Consider the following 18,002-nt stretch of genomic DNA (forward strand, 5'->3'; position numbering starts at 1 on the left):
TAAACATACACTGTGTGAATGTGTCCATATACACTTGCTTCAAGTATTACAAACATTTGTTCCATTTTAAAATTCAAGATAAAAATGATGTGCAGATAAATACACATCAAGTAAGGCAACAGGGAAAATTATGGACTGCAGGTATTTGTATCAAAATTCTTTTCAGAACCCCCTCTTGCAATGAAGTTCTCCTGCTTAGAGTTTCAGAGTTCAAACAAACACAATTCCTGGTCTTGAGAATAAACATTCAAAGCAGACAACAGATAAACTCAGAATACTTTGAAATGTTCATACCCAAAATGGATATAAATTTAAGTAGCTGAATAATTTGTATTTCAAAGAATATATGTATTTTAAAACTGAGGACATAAAGTCCTCAGCATGACATATAGGTTATAAATTCTCACTAACCCATTTTGGAGGCATATAAATAAGTTTTCATTTATTAAGTATTATTTGGTCTTACAGGTCATTCCAGTAAGCACGTTCCACAGTAATTCACTTAATCCTCAAAACAAGTCTATGTGGTTAAGCGCTCCTTTATCCCCATTTTACAGATAACGGAATTGAAATTCAGAGCTCATAGAGCTCTAAGGAGTGGACCCAGTTTGCAAACGCGAGCATTGTGGCCCCAGAGCATGGCAGGCCATGCATGTATTATCTAGGTAGTACTATCAATGTTGAATATCAGGATGGACTTTAAACAGTGAAGGAGTTCACTACTGCAAGAGCATCCAACTATCCAGATAATAACCTCTCCCACCCTTCACCACCTTAAACACGTGCTACAGCGCTGGCCCACTCGAGCAAGGAGACCGGGGTTAGAGCCAAGTCTGCATGCAGTAGAAGGCACCCCAGATATTCAACCACTAATGAGAGGAATGGAAAATAAAACCACAAGTATTGGTAAACATCAAGTCATATACATCAGGCTGGCAAAACTTAAAAAAGCATATTTATATTTTCATTTCTTAAGCTAGATGGTAGGTATATTGGGATTTACCACCTTATTAACTGTATCTTTTCTATCTCCAAAATATTTAATTGGTGAGAGAAGGTATATTACCCAAGCACCCCATGATGTTTTTACATGTTTGTTTCTAGACCTAGGAGGTCGGCACTGCTATTAATCCCATTTCACAGATGAGAAAACTGAGTCCCTTGACCAATATTAGCCAGGAAGTGGTAGAGACAGGATTCCAGCAAGAGCAGTCTCATTTAAGAATCCCAAGCTCTCAGCTGCTACACAAGACAGACGGTTGGTTAACAATGAAATGTACACCAAGAGGAAGAGAGATAAATCTAATTTGCTCACTTACCAAACATTTATTATGTGGCAATTGTGTGCCACGCTGCGATAAGAGCTGGGAAAACGACAATGAGCAAAAATGACATGACATACACCATGCTTTGTCTGAGGGACCTTTTAGTTCGCAAGAAGAAAGACAATTTACCAAGCAGTCACAAGCTACCATGCAAGCACTATGATGGCCTGTTACAAGATAGCACAAGGCACGGCTGGCATGTAAGTGCTGGATACAGACTGGGGACGGGGAGGAGGGAGGAGACAGGGAAAGAAGCCAAAGACAAACCCTGCAGATTAAATTATGAGATGCACAGAATGAGATATCACCCAGACAATAAGAATGGCGCTGAAGTGTTATATGTACCACTGTGGGAAAATGTCTGTGCCACACTGTTAATGGGGAAAGAAAGGTCAAAATCCACACATACAGCATCTCCTTGGAATGAACTGGCACCGATAGTTTCAAGATACAATATGTTTATCAAATCACTGCATGAGAAATAAATAATTCAATAAATGATACCAGGTGACTAAATAAAAGTAAATATGAAATTGTATCCCAATTGGATTAAAGAGTCAAGATTTTTAAACTCAGGCCATGAAAGAGCAGGAAAATACACATAAATATTTTTATAACCCAGGATGGGTTGGGGAGGACTTTTCAAGCACGTTACTACAGGCAGAATTCACAGAGAGCAAGAGGACTAGATCTTGAAGGGAAAAGCTAGAAGATGGACATAGAGAACCAATTTCAAAGTTTTAAATTAACCCCAGCCTGCCATCTCATACCACATATAAAATATATTTGAGAGTGACATCACCAAGAGGGTGACACAGACTGTTCCTGACTTCTGTCCCTCTCAGAAGAAGACTAACAACTCTTCAAAACCAAGACACCATGGAGAGAATTCTGGAATGGGGAAGGTGAGGCTGAAGCACATGCAGCACCAGGGCCACCACAACAGACTGCGATGGAAGGCAGGAGAAACAGCAGTGCATTAATCACACCACCCCTCCTCCAGGCCAGGGCAGCACCACCTCCTGAGTCTCGGGTTGCTCCAATAGGAAAAGAGAATCCAGCACCCTCCCTGTCCCCTGCATCATGGGTGGTCTTGTGGGAGCCCCTACCCTGACCTTGCACCATGGGGACAGGAGGAGACCTTCAGTCGTGACCGCTCTTCCATGGGGAGGAACTACAACAACCAGCACGTAGGCCTTGGGAGACTGAGTTCATACCTGCAGTGTCCAAGCAGTGACCCCAACTGTTATCAAAAGGCAAGTCCACGTGCACATCGCACAGTGGGGCCAAACAATACCAAAATGTTAGAGTTTGGAGGAGAAAAAGGTTTAGGGAGGGCCCTGCAAGGAGAGGCAGGCTTATGCCTTAAAAAGCCCAAACTCCCCCAATGCTCTCAGCAAAGCCCATTTCTAGCAAAGGTGGGAGAGGGGCGTGGTTAGTTGTTGTAAGTCTAGGTATCAGATCCTTTGTTCTTGAGGTCAGGCTTGGTCATGGTCAGCTAACGATGTTCCTGTATATTCCACCAAAGCAATGTTATTCTCTGTTCTGACAAGAAAGCGCCAGGTCCCAAGGCACAACCTTCACCCTCTGAGGTCCAGCTGTCAACACTGAGGGATCCAGGCACCCAGGACCCAACTGGCCCCCAGGTTCCTCAGGTTGCCCGAACAGCGGGGGCCAAGTCACACACACTGCATCCTATGCAGACGGCTGCTGCCATGAGGTCACAGAGATAGGGACAGGGGAGAGAGTCACCACCACCTCAAGGCCTGGGTCTGGCCAGTTGGGTGGCCTTGGCGAGGGCTCTGGAGCCCTGCAGGACACAGCTCCCAGCCTGTTTCCTGGGCCCCCAGCTCACCCACTGACCCAAAGCCGGGTGAGCTGGAGGACCCCAGGGAGAAGGCTGGGATTCGCCTCTTATCTCACTCTCTGCCTGAGGACCACCACTCCCCTGACCTCTGGCTGAATAGCCCACCAACAGTGGCTCCTTGAAAGTTGGTTGCTTGGAGGCGGGGCCCATTGTGGTGCCGACCAATGGCTAAGCAGGACCACTAATGGTTCCGTGGTAACCACTGCCTAGTAACGGGATGCAGGGCGATGGCGCACAGCAACAGTTGTATGCTAAGGGCTGCACAGGGCTGCACTCGACTACAAAACTACTTACTCCTTCCTCTGGGCTGTACTTTGGTCTAGAGAGGCCTCCTCAGATCAGGTAATCCCCCTCAAGAGGAACCAGTTCCCAGCCTACCTAGTCCTTCCTTTGGGCTCTGGCCAATGGGAACATCAGTTGAGAAGGGAGGAGAAAGGGCCTCTTCTCTCCTTGCAAGGCTGTGGCCCGGGACAAAACATCACAGAACATCACTACCCTCTCCAGGTGACCTGCTCTACAGTACTCTCCCCTGCTCCCAGGCTGCAGCAGCCTCTCCTCCCCCTTGTCCCTTTGACTCCTGGGATAGTAATGCTCCGGTGCTGCTGGCCCCAGGACTCTTGGCACTCTCCCCTTAGTCCCCTATTCCTCCCACACACTTGCATAATTAAGCCCTTAGTAAACAAACCCTCCACAAATTATCCTAAAGAAATTAATTTGAGATGATTCATAGTTCCAAATGTGAAAGAAAAACTAATAAAGCTCTTATTAAAAAAATTAGCAAATATCTTCATGACCTTGGGGTAGGCAAAGATTTCATAAACAGGACATGAAAACCACTAACCATAAAACTTCAACAAATTGATAAATTGGGCTTTGTTAAAATGAAGAACTTCTGCTTATCAAAAGATATCATTAAGAGGAAAAAGGCAAAGACAGACTAGAAGATACCTTGAGCACATATAACTGACAAAGCTCTTGTATCTGGAATATATTTTAGAACATTTACAAGTCAATAAAAAATGAATGATAATCCAAATAAATACGGAACAAAAGAAATGAACACATAATTCACATAAAAAGGATGGCCAAACAGCCAGTTAACATCTGTAAAACCATGAAAGGTACGCACTGGGGAAATGCAAACTAAATCTACAGTGAAATATCACTCAACAACAATGATGGCTACATTTTAAAAAGTGGGGAGGAGGTCAGAGAGCGCAGAACAACTGACCTTCTCATACACTGCTGGGGGAAGTATAAATTGGCGTAGTTAATTTGGAAAACTGGCAACACCTACTAACGTGGGACATACACTTATCCTGTAATCTAACAAATCTGGCCTACATATTTACCCAACAGAAATGCACGTATATTTAGATATACATAAGAATGTCCCCCAAAATTATTCATAATAGTCAAAACCATAAAACAACTCACATGTCCACCAAAGGTAGAAATACTAAAGAATCTGTTGCATAGTCATATTCTGTAGGGCAGTAAAAATGAATAAACTGTTACCTATAATATCATAGAGATATCTCAAACATGATACCGAGGAGAGAAAAAGACACAGCATAAAACATAATAAATGGTTCTATTTGTATAAAGTTCAAAAAATAGTGAAATCAGAAACAAAAGTTCAACAACAGGCAAAATTAATTTATGGCGATAGAAGATGACAGCGTTTTCAAGATATGTTAAATAAAAAGTACAGTTGCAAAAATATGTAACAATCTCATTTTATAAGTAAGACATACACATACTTATACACATGAATTAAAATTCTGAAAGAAAAGCAGCATCATAGTAATAGTGTTTTTGTCTTTGAATTCTGGTGGCATACACTTCACCTTATTTTCTTCATTATGCGGATATTTATTTTCTAACTTGTTTTTAGTAGATATGCTTAACTAATTTTAACCTGATAACAGGAAATGCCTTTAATTTCTTCATTAAACAGTATTATTGCTCTGGGTTCAAAAAGTTACTATTCATCACATTAATATCTATTGTTCACTCTTCCGACTTCCATCCTTCCACTCAACCCACTACACAATGGGTTCTCTGCAAAACACTATATTCCATTTTGATACAGTCGTTAAGAGGTCAACTGGTAAACCAAGTTTCTTTTTCACTACCCCTTAACAGTCCCTCAGTAACTTCATGAAAACTCAGTTTTTTGAATTGTATGTAATACACCATACTTGCACGGGATTGTAAAAACACTGTTACCAAACTCACTACGTACCACACCAGACTCACTTTCTACATACGCTCCTCATCTTGAAAGCTTCAAAATTTGTCTTCCCTAAGGCTCCTTCCTTGGCCTTCTTTAGACATTTCTTAGATAATTCCATCCACTTTCTTGCCTTCACCTGCAATCTATGGCTAGAGATGACTTCTAAATCTACATATTCACACTCCAACATTCCTCTGAGTCTCCGAGGCATGTAAGCAACTATCTACTTAGCTACAAGACATCACCTGATGCCTCAACATGAACCTAAGATGCAGCATGCTCATCTTTTCGTAATACGTTTATGCAGAAGTCAGGTCTGGAGAAAATCTATTCTCTACTCAGTAGGGAATTTCCTAGGACTGGGGAGAGTCAACCGGTTTGCAGATTTCCCCACAGGCTCAGCGGTAAAGGGATTTCCTTGTGGCTCACTTGGTAAAGAATCCACCTGCAATGTGGGAGACCTGGGTTCAATCCCTGGGTTGGGAATATCCCCTACAGAAGGGAAAGGCTACCCACTCCAGTATTCTGGCCTGGAGAATTCCATGGACTGTATAGTCCACGGGGTCGCAAAGAGTCGGACACGACTGAGCAACCTTCACTTTCACTTTCAGTGGTAAAGAATCTGCCTGCAATTCAGGAGACACGGTAGGAGCCTCGATTTCAGTGCCTGGGTTGGGAAGATCCCCTGGAGGAAGAAACAGCAGCCCACTCTAGTATTTTTGCCTGGAAAATCTCATGGACAGAGGAGCCTGGAAGCTACAGTCCATGGAGTCACAAAAGAGCCGGACATAAGTTAGCCACTAGACAATAACAGAAACAACAACTGGAGAGATCAAGGTCAGCAGTCTTGGTCTGATTTCTAGAGTGGCTAAAACCAGAATACCCTCTTAGCCAAGCAGAGGAGGGTGAAACGGCACTAAATCCAGGCTGGACGGGATCAACAATACAGAGCGGATACACGCAGGTTAGATAAACGTAAAGGGCAAAATAAAGTCTAAGAAAAGATAATAATAAGAAACAGATATCCGGACTACAGCCAGATGGACCAAAGCTCAAGAGAAGACTTTGGCATCAATGATGGGAGGCAGAAATAAACCAAATAGGTCAATAAGCAGGGCAATTGGTCAGAATGATAAAGAAGAGATTGCTGCTGCTGCTGCTAAGTCGCTTCAGTCGTGTCCGACCCTGTGTGACCCCACAGACGGCAGCCCACCAGGCTCCCCTGTCCCTGGGATTCTCCAGGCAAGAACACTGGAGTGGGTTGCCATTTCCTTCTCCAGTGCATGAAAGTGAAAAGTGAAAGTGAAGTCGCTCAGTTGTGTCTGACTCCTAGCAACCCCATGGACTGCAGCCTACCAGGCTCCTCCATCCATGGGATTTTCCAGGCAAGAGTACTGGAGTGGGTTGCCATTGCCTTCTCCGAGAGAGGAGATTAGTTCATTCTAAAAAGGAAGGAAGGAAGAAGAATACTATTTAACTGGTGGCTCAGATGGTAAAGAATCTGCCTGCAACGCAGGGGACCCAGGTTCGATCCCTGGGTCGGGAAGATCCCCTGGAGGAGGAAACGGCACCCCACCCCAGTATTCTTGCCTGGAGAATCCCATGGACAGAGAAGACTGCAGGTTACAGTCCAGGGGGCCATAAACAGTCGGACACAACTGAGCAACTCACACACACAAGATATTCTACACTGTAAGACACACAATTATCTTATGTACCATTATTTTGTCTCTCCTCTATGAAAGTAACAATGCTACCAACTGAATATGACATGCCATTTCTAGCTGCATCTGACTTTAGAAATGTTAGAAAGTAATGAAATGTTCCTGTTGCAACTGGAGAACAGCAGAGACACAAGGTTCCCTCCCAGGTGTGCTCAGGACAGGAACCTGATCTACACTCAGGCCCCCACGAAGAAGCAGCAGCAGGCTGGAACGCACTCTGGGGAGACCCTAATACTGGCCAACAAGCAGGAAGCTAAGTGAGGAGGGGAAAACCCAGGCTCCCCTCCCCTGGGTTTTTTACCATTTTACTTTACCATTCACACACATCACTTTTGACACTTCTGGTCACATGTGTGAGGGATTTTCCCCCACCAAATTATTCTCTGCAACATGAGCTGGGTGTCCCACCAATTAACTCACTTTTGACATTACACCTACTTCAGAGGCCAGTCCCAAGTCTAGGCTGTCGCCTGTGTTCCTGGCTGATGGGCTCTAAATCAGAGTTTCCCAGGACCCCCTCCTCTGGTTTGATTGATCTGCTAGAGCAGCTCAGAGAACTCAGGGAAACACTGACCTACATTCACCAGTTTATTAAATGGTACAGATGAACAGACGCATAACGCATGGTCTTGGGAGGGTCCTGAGCACAGGCACTTCTGTCCCCATGGAGATGGGGGCACATCACCCTCCTGATATGTGGTTGTGTTCACCAACCTGGAAGCTTACCAAACCCCCGAGTGGGATTTTTATAGAGGCTTCTTCTTGTAGGCACGATCAATCATTAACTTCACTTCTAGCCCTTCTCCGTGTGTGTGTGTGTGTGTGTGTGTGTGTGTGTGTGTGTGTGTGTGTGTGTGTGTGTGTGTGTGTGGTGGGGAGTGCTGATAATTCCAAGCTTCTAATTATGGTTTAGTCACACTGCTGACCAGCCCTCAAGCAGGATCCATCCAGGAGCCCACCCAAAGTTGCCTTATGAGAACAAAAGATGCTTCTAGTGCTCTTATCACTTAGAAAACTACAAGGGCTTTAGGAGCTCTGTGCCAGGAACTAGGGGACCAATATATATATATTTTCTACTATTTCACACTGTTACTGGTGAAAAACTATACTGGCTTTAACCTGAAGGTCAAAGAGAATTTTTATTAGCATGGAAAAATGCTCATGACCCAGTGTTAACAACAAAGAGCAACATACAAAATTGAATCATATATGCAAAAAAAAGAAGACCCTCCCCCAAAGGATGAATAGAACTACTTCACAATGTCAGTGGTAGTTGCCTCAAAATCCTGGAATTACGGGTAACTTCTTCTTTTCTCTTTACTTCCCCCACCTTTCTATAATCAACATGTAATATTTTATAATCAGATAAGGACAAATATTAAATGTTTGTTTTTTTAAATCTGCCAGTTGTAGGCCACATGAATACTTCAGTTTATTTAAATATTAGATACACAACCATCTCATTAAGGTACAGTTTCCCTGGTAGCTCAGACATAAAAAATCTGCCAGCAATGCAGGAGACCTGGATTTGATCCCTGGGTTGGGAAGATCCCCTGGAGGAGGGCATGGCAACCCACTCCAGTATTCTTGCCTGGACAATCCACATGGATAGAGGAGCTTGGCTCAGGCCATGAGGTTGCAAAGAGTCGGACACGACTGAGTGACTAAGTAAGCACGCACACAAGGCCTTCTTAACAATAAGACAGTAAACATCAGCTCAATGCATATTCATATCCATAGAACTAACGTTCATTTTGAACATCCAAGAATGTAATGCGGGGAATTATTTCTGTCTTTCAAACATGAGGTTTCAAGAATATCAATATTATTGCTCAAACATGGGGAAAGATTAATTACTTTCATTTCCTACTGGATCTTCAGCTTGGCATAATAATGGACCAGCAGAAAGAAAACTGGTCACACTGCTGATGAAAAGTCTACTGCCAAAGGTAGGCAGTGTTGTCTTGCACAAAATGAATTTCTCTTTTTTTTTAAAAAAAAAAAGACTTTAACAAGTAGCTGCTATGTCCAGAAATTGAAGCTAACACATTTTATGCTGTGTTATCTTGACAAAATTGCTTTTTAGCCCTACATACTCAAATACCAATATATTTCTCCCCTCATATTTGAAAAGAACATTTTGACAAAGGATAAAAATCTTGAAATGTAAACACTATACTTGCCAAGTGTAATAAAACAAAATATGCTACCTTCTACTTTGGGTGGTACAAGCTCACATGTAGGCTGAAAAACTTGGGAAAAATCAGATTTCTGTTTATAAAGTTTAAGAAATTCTTCAAATGCTTTTCCTTGCTCAGGTATATTAAATGCTCAAACAAATAACAGGAGATAATATTATGGGTGTTCTAATTGAAGTATCACTTTTATTATCAAGTTTTCATTTAAAAACTCAAATGATATGAGATTATAATAATCATATATTTGGCCCTAGTGAAAAAGTATAGCCACAATATAAATGTCTTATTTTCTAGTATTAAACAGCAGTAAAGTCGACCTTTCTTGATAATTATCTAATGTACCAATCATATCAGATATTCAAAAGGAAATAACATAGCTCGAGTTAAAACTTTTTATTTTGACAGCAGCTTCCTGCCACAGATCTTTCCTAAATGACAGTATAAACAATGGAAGAATGAGAAACATAAACTAATCGCTGCAAAATGCTTAGAAAGCAATTATCCTAAACTGCAGACAGCTAGTTTAAACAGCCGAAGAAAACCTTTCCAACTAGAGTTACATGAACACAATTATGATGTTATAGGTAAGAAGCTCATGGGTTAAAAAATATTGTAGAACTTTAAGTTACTACATGGCTAACAATGAGTCATTCCAGACTACTTACAATTGAATTGGACAGTTAAAGCCTGACTCGATGGACGTGAGTCTGAGTGAACTCCGGGAGTTGGTGATGGACAGGGAGGCCTGGCCTGCTGCAATTCATGGGGTCGCAAAGAGTCGGACACGACCAAGGGACTGAACTGAACTGAACTGAACTGAACTTCAAGATAAGAATTCATTTTGTGTTGCTTTGAAGCAGGAGTTGCCTTCTATATTTTTGCTAAATTTCCATACTGGGTCAAAGACATCTTCACATTCTTCTAGGAAATGTGGATCGTATATACCATGGAATACCACTCAGTCATTAAAAAGTCACAAAACAGTGCTGTTTGCAGCAACGTAGATACAACTGTCTTACTAAGTAAAGTCAGTCAGAAACAGACAAATACCTTATGATATCACTGACGTGGAATCTAAAATAGGACACAAGCGAACCTTTCTACAAAACAGAATTAAGACTCATGGTGAACAGACATGTAGTGGCCAAGGAGGTGAGGGAGAGAGGGATAGATTGGGAGTTTGGGGTTAGTAGACGCAAACTCTGACATTTAGAGTGGAGAAACAACAGGGCCTACTGTATAGCACAGGGAACTCTACCCAATCTCCCAGGATAAATCATAATGGAAAAGAATATTAAATATATAGATATATAACTGAGTCACTTCGCTGTGCTGCAGAAATGAGCACAACACTGAAATCAGGATACATCAACAAATAATTAAAGAATGCATTTGTGGAAGCTTTCAGCCAAAAGGAAAAAAGGAGACTATTGAGCCAGTCTGCTGATGCCTACTTGTCCTCTTCCACTCTCTGACTCAGATAGGCCTGGATAACAATCTCATATGTGTTTGAGATTTTTTTCATTTTTATTGGAGTACAGTTGACTTACAATGCTGTGCAAAGTAGTTCAGGTAGTTATACATATAAATATTCCACTCTTTTTCAGATTCTTTTTGCCTTCAGGCCATTACAGAATACTGGGTAGTTCCTTACACTATACCGCTAAGTCGCTTCAGTCGTGTCCGACTCTGTGCAACCCCATAGACGGCAGCCCACCAGGCTCCCCTGTCCCTGGGATTCTCCAGGCAAGAACACTGGAGTGGGTTGCCATTTCCTTCTCCAATGCATGAAAGTGAAAAGTGAAAGCGAAGTCACTCAGTCGTGTCCGACCCTCAGCAACCCCATGGACTGCAGCCTTCTAGGCTCTTCCGTCCATGGGATTTTCCAGGCAAGAGTACTGGAGAGGGGTGCCATTGCCTTCTCCATTACACTATACAGTAGGATCTATTTTATACAGTGTTGTGTGTATCATATGTGTTTGATATTGCCAACCCCGCTGTTTGCTTCCATTTAAACCCATTCTGATTTTTATGTGCTGTATCTCCTGTCTCAGCAACAAGCGAAGAGGATACACCTGAAGGTAAAGTCCACAGCCAAAGAGAATTTAGCAACCAAGTCAGATGTTGACTTGCTAGTTTTATAAATAATCCAAGATGGATCAGAAACTAATGCCTATTTTTCATGTCTTATATAATGTCAATCACCAAAAAAGGCACTGATTTAATTTCTCAAGCATAAAATTGGGCAGGGGGGATAGGAGACAGTATGGAATGTGATCAGCTGAAAAATAAAGAAAATGTATACAGTACCTCTTACCACTACAGAGCTCTGGTGAGTCTCATTCACTCTTTTAACAAACATTTGTCAAATACCCTGGTGGCTCAGATGGTAAAGAATCCGCCTACAATGCAGGCGACCTGGGTTCGATCCCTGGGTTGGGAAGATCCCCTGGAGAAGGGCATGGCAACCCACTCCACTATTGCCTGGGGAATCCCCATGAACAGAGGAGCCTGGCAGGCTATAGTCCATGGGGTCACAAAGAGTTAGACACGACTGAATGACTAAGCATAGCACACAAATACCATAAAGTGTGCTATGTAAGATAAAATTCAGATATGAATAAGGAATCCAGTTCGGGAGGGTAGCTAGGATAAAACAGTGTGAAGTGTATTTACAGATATGAAGTGTGTTTACAGATATGAAACTTAGGAAGGGAGACGGGGCAGCTATCTGCAACTGGAGAAGGCTTCACAGCAGAGGTAGTAAGGAAGCTGAGACCTGAAGGTTGCACAGAATTTCTGCAAGTCAAATAAATGGAAAGAAAGGACAGTCTGGGCTCTCAAGAAAAATGCTGGGCACACCTGCAGAAATGCCAAGATGAGCAGAGATGCGTAGCATTCCTAGGGAATATGGTGAACGACGAGCCTGGAAATGTCCACTGCAGCCAGACAGCCATGGGAAGGGCAAAAGAGGGAAGGGCAGGTTTTCTGGGACACTGACTCCCATCTTTGGCTACACGTCAAAAGTCGCCCGAGATGTTTAAAATGCGGATTCTCGAATCCCACTAGGAATTAGAAACTCATTTTTTAAGCTCCTACAGTGGTCGTCAATACCAGATCTGGGGAGAGCATGTGGAACTGCAGGGCAGAAGCAAAGAGAACAAGAAAGAGGAAAACGGCCACAAGAGAAGAAAAGGCAGAGCGAGGGACTTCCCTGGTGGTCCAGTGGTTAAGAATCCACATTCCAATGAAGAGGACACAGGTTTGATCCCACGTAGGGGAACTAAGATCCCACATGCCCTGGGGCAACTGAGCCCGCCCACAGCAATTTAGAGTCCATGCACACACGAAGACCCAGTACAGCCAAAAATTTTAATTAATATTTTTTTAAAGGTAGAACTAACAGAAAATATCAAATACTGACAGAGGGCCAATGGAGAAGGACCAGTACTTTAGGTCTAAAAGAATAGGGAGACTTAAGAAGGGGCAAAGGTTTGCAGGAAAAGACATCAAATTCGGATGCTTTGGGGTTGAGTTCCTTACTGGGTAGGTAATTTTGTTCTAGAAATTCAGGAAAATTAATTTCATATTTAAACATATTCTAGGGTTGCTACGTACTGAGGCTTAACTGTGTTTAATTAGCTTTGGGGGTATGCATCCCTCTCTCTAAATACATGAAGGACATATAATGCCTAAGGCACAGTGCTAGAAACTGAAGAGGAAGTCGATAAATAAATATTTACTGAATACTAAAAGTGGAAGTCTAAAAAAAAGGTGTAGATTTTAGTCTTTTTTAGAAAGAAAAGAAGAACCTCTCCATTTTTTTTTTAAAGATGTCATAACTATTACCTTTGCAGCCAAGGCTTTTAAACTATCGAGGAATCTTTGCCAGAAATCCTTGAAGAGCGGGCGGTCGATTTTCTTCAGCCTGTCTTTGGTGCTAGCGTCCACACTGACGTAGAGCTGGGTAACTGGTTTGAGGTCCCTTGGTAATTCAAAATTTAAAAAAAAACACAACGGAAGAAAATTACGCATAAGTCAGGCTCTCCACAATGCTAAACTTACAATCTGTAATAAATGCAGTGCTTAAATATGTCACTGGGTATACAGGCTTCTACTTCTCCCAGAAATTGAAGGTATGATTTGTTTCACTGGTAGCTCAGCTGGTGGGCTTCCCTCATAGTTCAGTTGATAAAGAATCTGCCTGCAATGCAGGAGACCCTGGTTCGATTCCTGGGTCGGGAAAATCCTCTGGAGAAGGGACAGGCTACCCACACCAGTATTCTTGGGCTTCCCTTGTGGCCTAGCTGGTGAAGAATCCACGTGTATTGAGGGAGACCTGGGTTCAATCCCTGGGTTGGGAAGATTCCCTGGAGTAGGGAAAGGCTACCCATTCCAGTATTCTGGCCTGGAGAATTCCATGGACTGTATGGTCCATGGGGTTGCAAAGAGTCGGACATGACTGAGCGACTTTCACTTTCAATGCAAGAGATGCAAGAGATGCAAGTCCAATCCCTGGGTCGGGAAGACCCCTTGGAGAAGGAAATGGCAACCCACTCCAGTCTTCTTGCCTGGGAAATCCCAAGGACAGAGAGGACTGGTGAGCTAAGTCCATGGGGTGATAAACCATCAGACATAAACCATGCATGACACTGTAACAGAATGAAATATCAGTTGCTTGTTTTCTTAATGACTGGACACCATCCCCAATGAACTGAAAACATCTGATTACTTAAAACTGGTCTCTCTTCAAACAGGTGTTTCAGTGGAAAATAAAACAAGATCAAGCTTTAGGTCTGGCACTTTCAGCTCAATTACAAGCGGCTCTCAGACCGAAGCTCCAAAAACTCTGCCACTAAGGCTTCTCCAGGGGTCTGTGCTGATGGGCCACCTCCCATCATCCATTTGCTGATGGGGTTTTCTAAGGAACAAGAACAAGTCTTCTCTGAAGCACACAGAGCCACACCAAGGCCTCATCTAGGCCTCTGCAAACAGGAGTGGGTTGACAGTCAAGCCTTGCGCAGACAAACAATGACCTACTCCGAGGGCCATCAGCAAAGCAGAGCTAGCAGAAGGGCAGCCACATATTCACAAAAGAGCACAACCCAGAAGAAAAACACACGTTGCAGATTTTTATTTGTTTTTGCCTTCTTAATCTGCATCTGTCAGTACCACTCATTCCCCACTTTTCTCAAACTCACTGGTTCATTTCACAAAGTAATCATCTACCACATTTCTTGCCAGTTATGTTTAAAGCTCAGATTGTACTTTTTCCAAAGCCTCTCTGTTCTCCCTGCCAATGGGTCTCATAATTCACTCTCTTCAGTGAATTCCAAGAAAGAAAGAAATTGCCCCTTAATAATCCCGACTAAATTCTCCCATTATTAATTTCCTATAACTATTCCATAATTTATATTTACCTTGAGAATGTTATTTATGTGTTTTTTTGGTTTCAAAGTCTATGCCCTTTAAAAAACTGACACATAATTCACATGCCATAAAATTCACCATCAACAGGGTTTATGTGCTTTTTATATCTATCAGGGTTGGCCTTACAACTTTTCTTGACGGACAGGAACTCTATTTTTCTTTTTACCCAGTCATATCAGTAGACACTGAAAGCTACTTTTCAGTGGATATTGTTGACTTCAACTGACAGAACTTTTAAAGGAATGTAGGCCAAACGAATGCTTGTAATGATCTGGCTTAGTGACATATGGAAAAAACAGAAGGGGCTAAAGTCAAAGTTGTTAAAAGCGGGGAAGCTTTGATCAAAGCTAGGAAAGAATGATTAAAACATGGCAGACTCTCATTGCTTTAATCCCTCTCAAGTGCTGATATGATATCTAAAAGGAATCCTTCAAAGTTCAATAACGTGTCACTACTGAGCAAAGGACATCAATTACTGGCAACGCAAAACGACTGCAAACTATAATGGCAGCAACTTGTCTCACCACCCCTTTAGCTGGGGGCCTCTTTAATAAGATAAGCTACTCTAACTGAACTTTGTGTTTTACAAAACTAAAAAAGATCATCTTAATGGATACTGCAGGCTATCATCATCTAATAACTCACAGGACTTTGTGTCATAAAGCTGCCTGATGCAAAATGGGAACCGGCCTGACCTTTTCACTACACCTCCATACCTGCTTTTAGATTATGAACAGTAAATTCCAAAGGGCTTAGTTGTTTTACAAGCCTCCATCATTTCAAAAAAAAAAAAAGGCCTGGACATTGACACTAGCAATAAGGAATTTTGTCAATACTAGACGTCTGAAGTGCTATAATCAAGGAATTTTATAGATTTTTCCCCACGGAGCAAAGGAAGAATGGAGAAGAGGGAAAGTCCTAAGGAGCAGTACAGTGCATTCCTAAGTGGCTCAAAGGCAGTAAAAGGACCTTGGAGAAATGTTCTGAGTCTCTGCTATCGGCCTCTCTTCCCTGAAAAAACAGGCAATGAGGCTCCAAGCTCAGTCATTTGTCTGCCTCCATTCTATACAGAGATAGGATGGTTTTACTTACATCCTTAAAACTATCATAATAATTCCTGAGTCTCAGAATCTCTCAATGCTGAGAATAATTAAAAACTATACAATGAAAAGGATCTAAAGCCTGAGCCCAATCCCCAGTGAAAACATCCTGTGAATCTTGGTATGATTATTGTGATGACCTTTCATCCTGCTAATTTTAAACCTGAATTATGAATGATCATGTATAGAAATACACAGTAACATAAAAATCCTCTTTCTTCCTTTCTTTAGAGATCAGGCCTCATTCTACCCAGAATAATCTCAATGATCATATCAAGGTCCTACCTAAAATGAACCTACTCATCTCTACAGAAAGGAAAAAAGGGAGAAAAATGCATGTATATAAGAAATCAAGGAGATCAAACCAGTCAATCCTAAAGGAAATCAACCCTGAATATTCACTGGAAAGACTGATGCTGAAGCTCAAATAACTTTGGCCATCTAATGTGAAGAGCTGACTCACTGGAAACTTTCCTGATGCTAGGAAAGGTTGGCGGCAGGAGGAGAAGAGGGTGACAGAGGATGAGATGATTGGATAGCATCACCATCTCAATGGATGTAAGTTTAAGCAAACTTTGGGAAATAGTGCAGGACAGGGAAGACTGGTGTGCTGCAGTTCACAGGGTTGCAGGGAGTTGAAAATGACTTAGCAACTGAACAAGAAATCAAGGGAATTCAGTAGTAACTCTGATGCTCCTATTAATAAAAAAATAACCAAAGTGACCATAAGCAAGTGAGAAGTACACTAAGTTATACACATATTGGAACATTCTAGTTAGCTTTAAGTACTGATTCATAATTTAATTGCCTTGTGTTCAGACACTGTGCTCTAAATGATTTCAATACTTTCTTGAAACCTGCTGTAATGCCCAGCACATGGCCATTTGTTAACTGTTCTGAGAGCAAGTTCTGTGCTCTTAAGAAGAATTTACATTCCAAAGTTTCAAGCTTCAAACTCTATTTCTGCCATATAGACTAAACTTGTCAATTTAGTTGTTCAAATCTTCACTACTTTTACTGATTTTGATTTACTCGTTTTATCTATTTGAGAGAAGCGTGTTAAAAACTTGCTATTTCTCCTTAGAGTTCTGTCAATTCTGAGATTATATTACTGAGTGTTTACAAATTCTGACATATATACAAACATATTGCTTTATGTTCCTAGCGGGTTTAATATTTTATTATTAGGAAATGCCCCATTTCATCTCAAGTAATGATTCTTGCCTTAAAGTACACCTGACTGATATTACATAGCCTACCTTTCCAACGGTGTTTTTCATGTATTATATTATGCACTAACAATGTCACTACAAGGTGGTCATTACTACTGTGATCATTTTACAGATGAGTAACTAGACGCTGAGAAGTTATCTTCCCCACGTCAGAAAGACAATAAGAAAGCAAGTCAAGATTCAAATTCAGATCTCTTCTAGACAGAGCCCAACCAAGCTCCTCCTCATTTCACTGTACTGCCTCTCTCTCTCCTTTTAGCTCATCCAGAAAAGCACAGCTCTGAAAAGCATTCCATTGATTCATAGACAAAAAAGAAGACTATACTTTAAACTTAATACGAACAAAACAGTGGCAGACTTTATTTTCTTGGGCTCCAAAATCACTGCTGACGGTGACTGCAGCCACAAAATTAAAAGATGCTCCTTGGAAGAAAAGCTATGAGGAACCTAGACAGCGTATTAAAAGGCAGAAACATCACTTTGCCAACAGGGTCCATATAGTCAAAGCTATGGCTTTTCCAGTAGTCGTGTATGGATGTGAGAGCTGGACCATAAAGGAAGTTGAGCGCCGAAAAATTGATGCTTTTGAACTGTGGTGCTGGAGAAGACTCTTGAGAGTCTCCTGGACTGCAAGGAGATCAAACCAGTTACTCCTAAAGGAAATCAACTCTGAATATTCATTGGAAGGACTGGTGCTGAAGCTGAAGCTCCAACACTTTGGCCACCTGATGGGAAGAGCCGACTCACTGGAGAAGACTCTGATGCTGGGAAAGATTGCGGGCAGGAGGAGAAGGGGGCAACAGAGGATGAGATTGTTGGAAGGCATCACTGGCTCACTAGCCATGAGTCTGAGCAAACTCCGGAAGATCATGAAAGACAGGGAAGCC

General features: G+C 42.0%; 1 protein-coding gene across 1 annotated transcript in view; it reads right to left on the reverse strand.

The window, feature by feature from the left end:
- LOC138076148 (S-adenosyl-L-methionine-dependent tRNA 4-demethylwyosine synthase TYW1) overlaps positions 1-18,002 on the reverse strand; it is a 140,268-nt gene that overhangs the window by 57,040 nt on the left and 65,226 nt on the right. The window contains exon 13 of the mRNA XM_068968376.1: positions 13,203-13,338. Within this exon, the coding sequence (XP_068824477.1) occupies positions 13,203-13,338 (136 nt within the window). The remainder of the gene's footprint in view (positions 1-13,202; positions 13,339-18,002) is intronic.

Source organism: Capricornis sumatraensis, chromosome 3 (assembly GCF_032405125.1).
Source record: "Capricornis sumatraensis isolate serow.1 chromosome 3, serow.2, whole genome shotgun sequence".
NCBI lineage: Eukaryota > Metazoa > Chordata > Mammalia > Artiodactyla > Bovidae > Capricornis > Capricornis sumatraensis.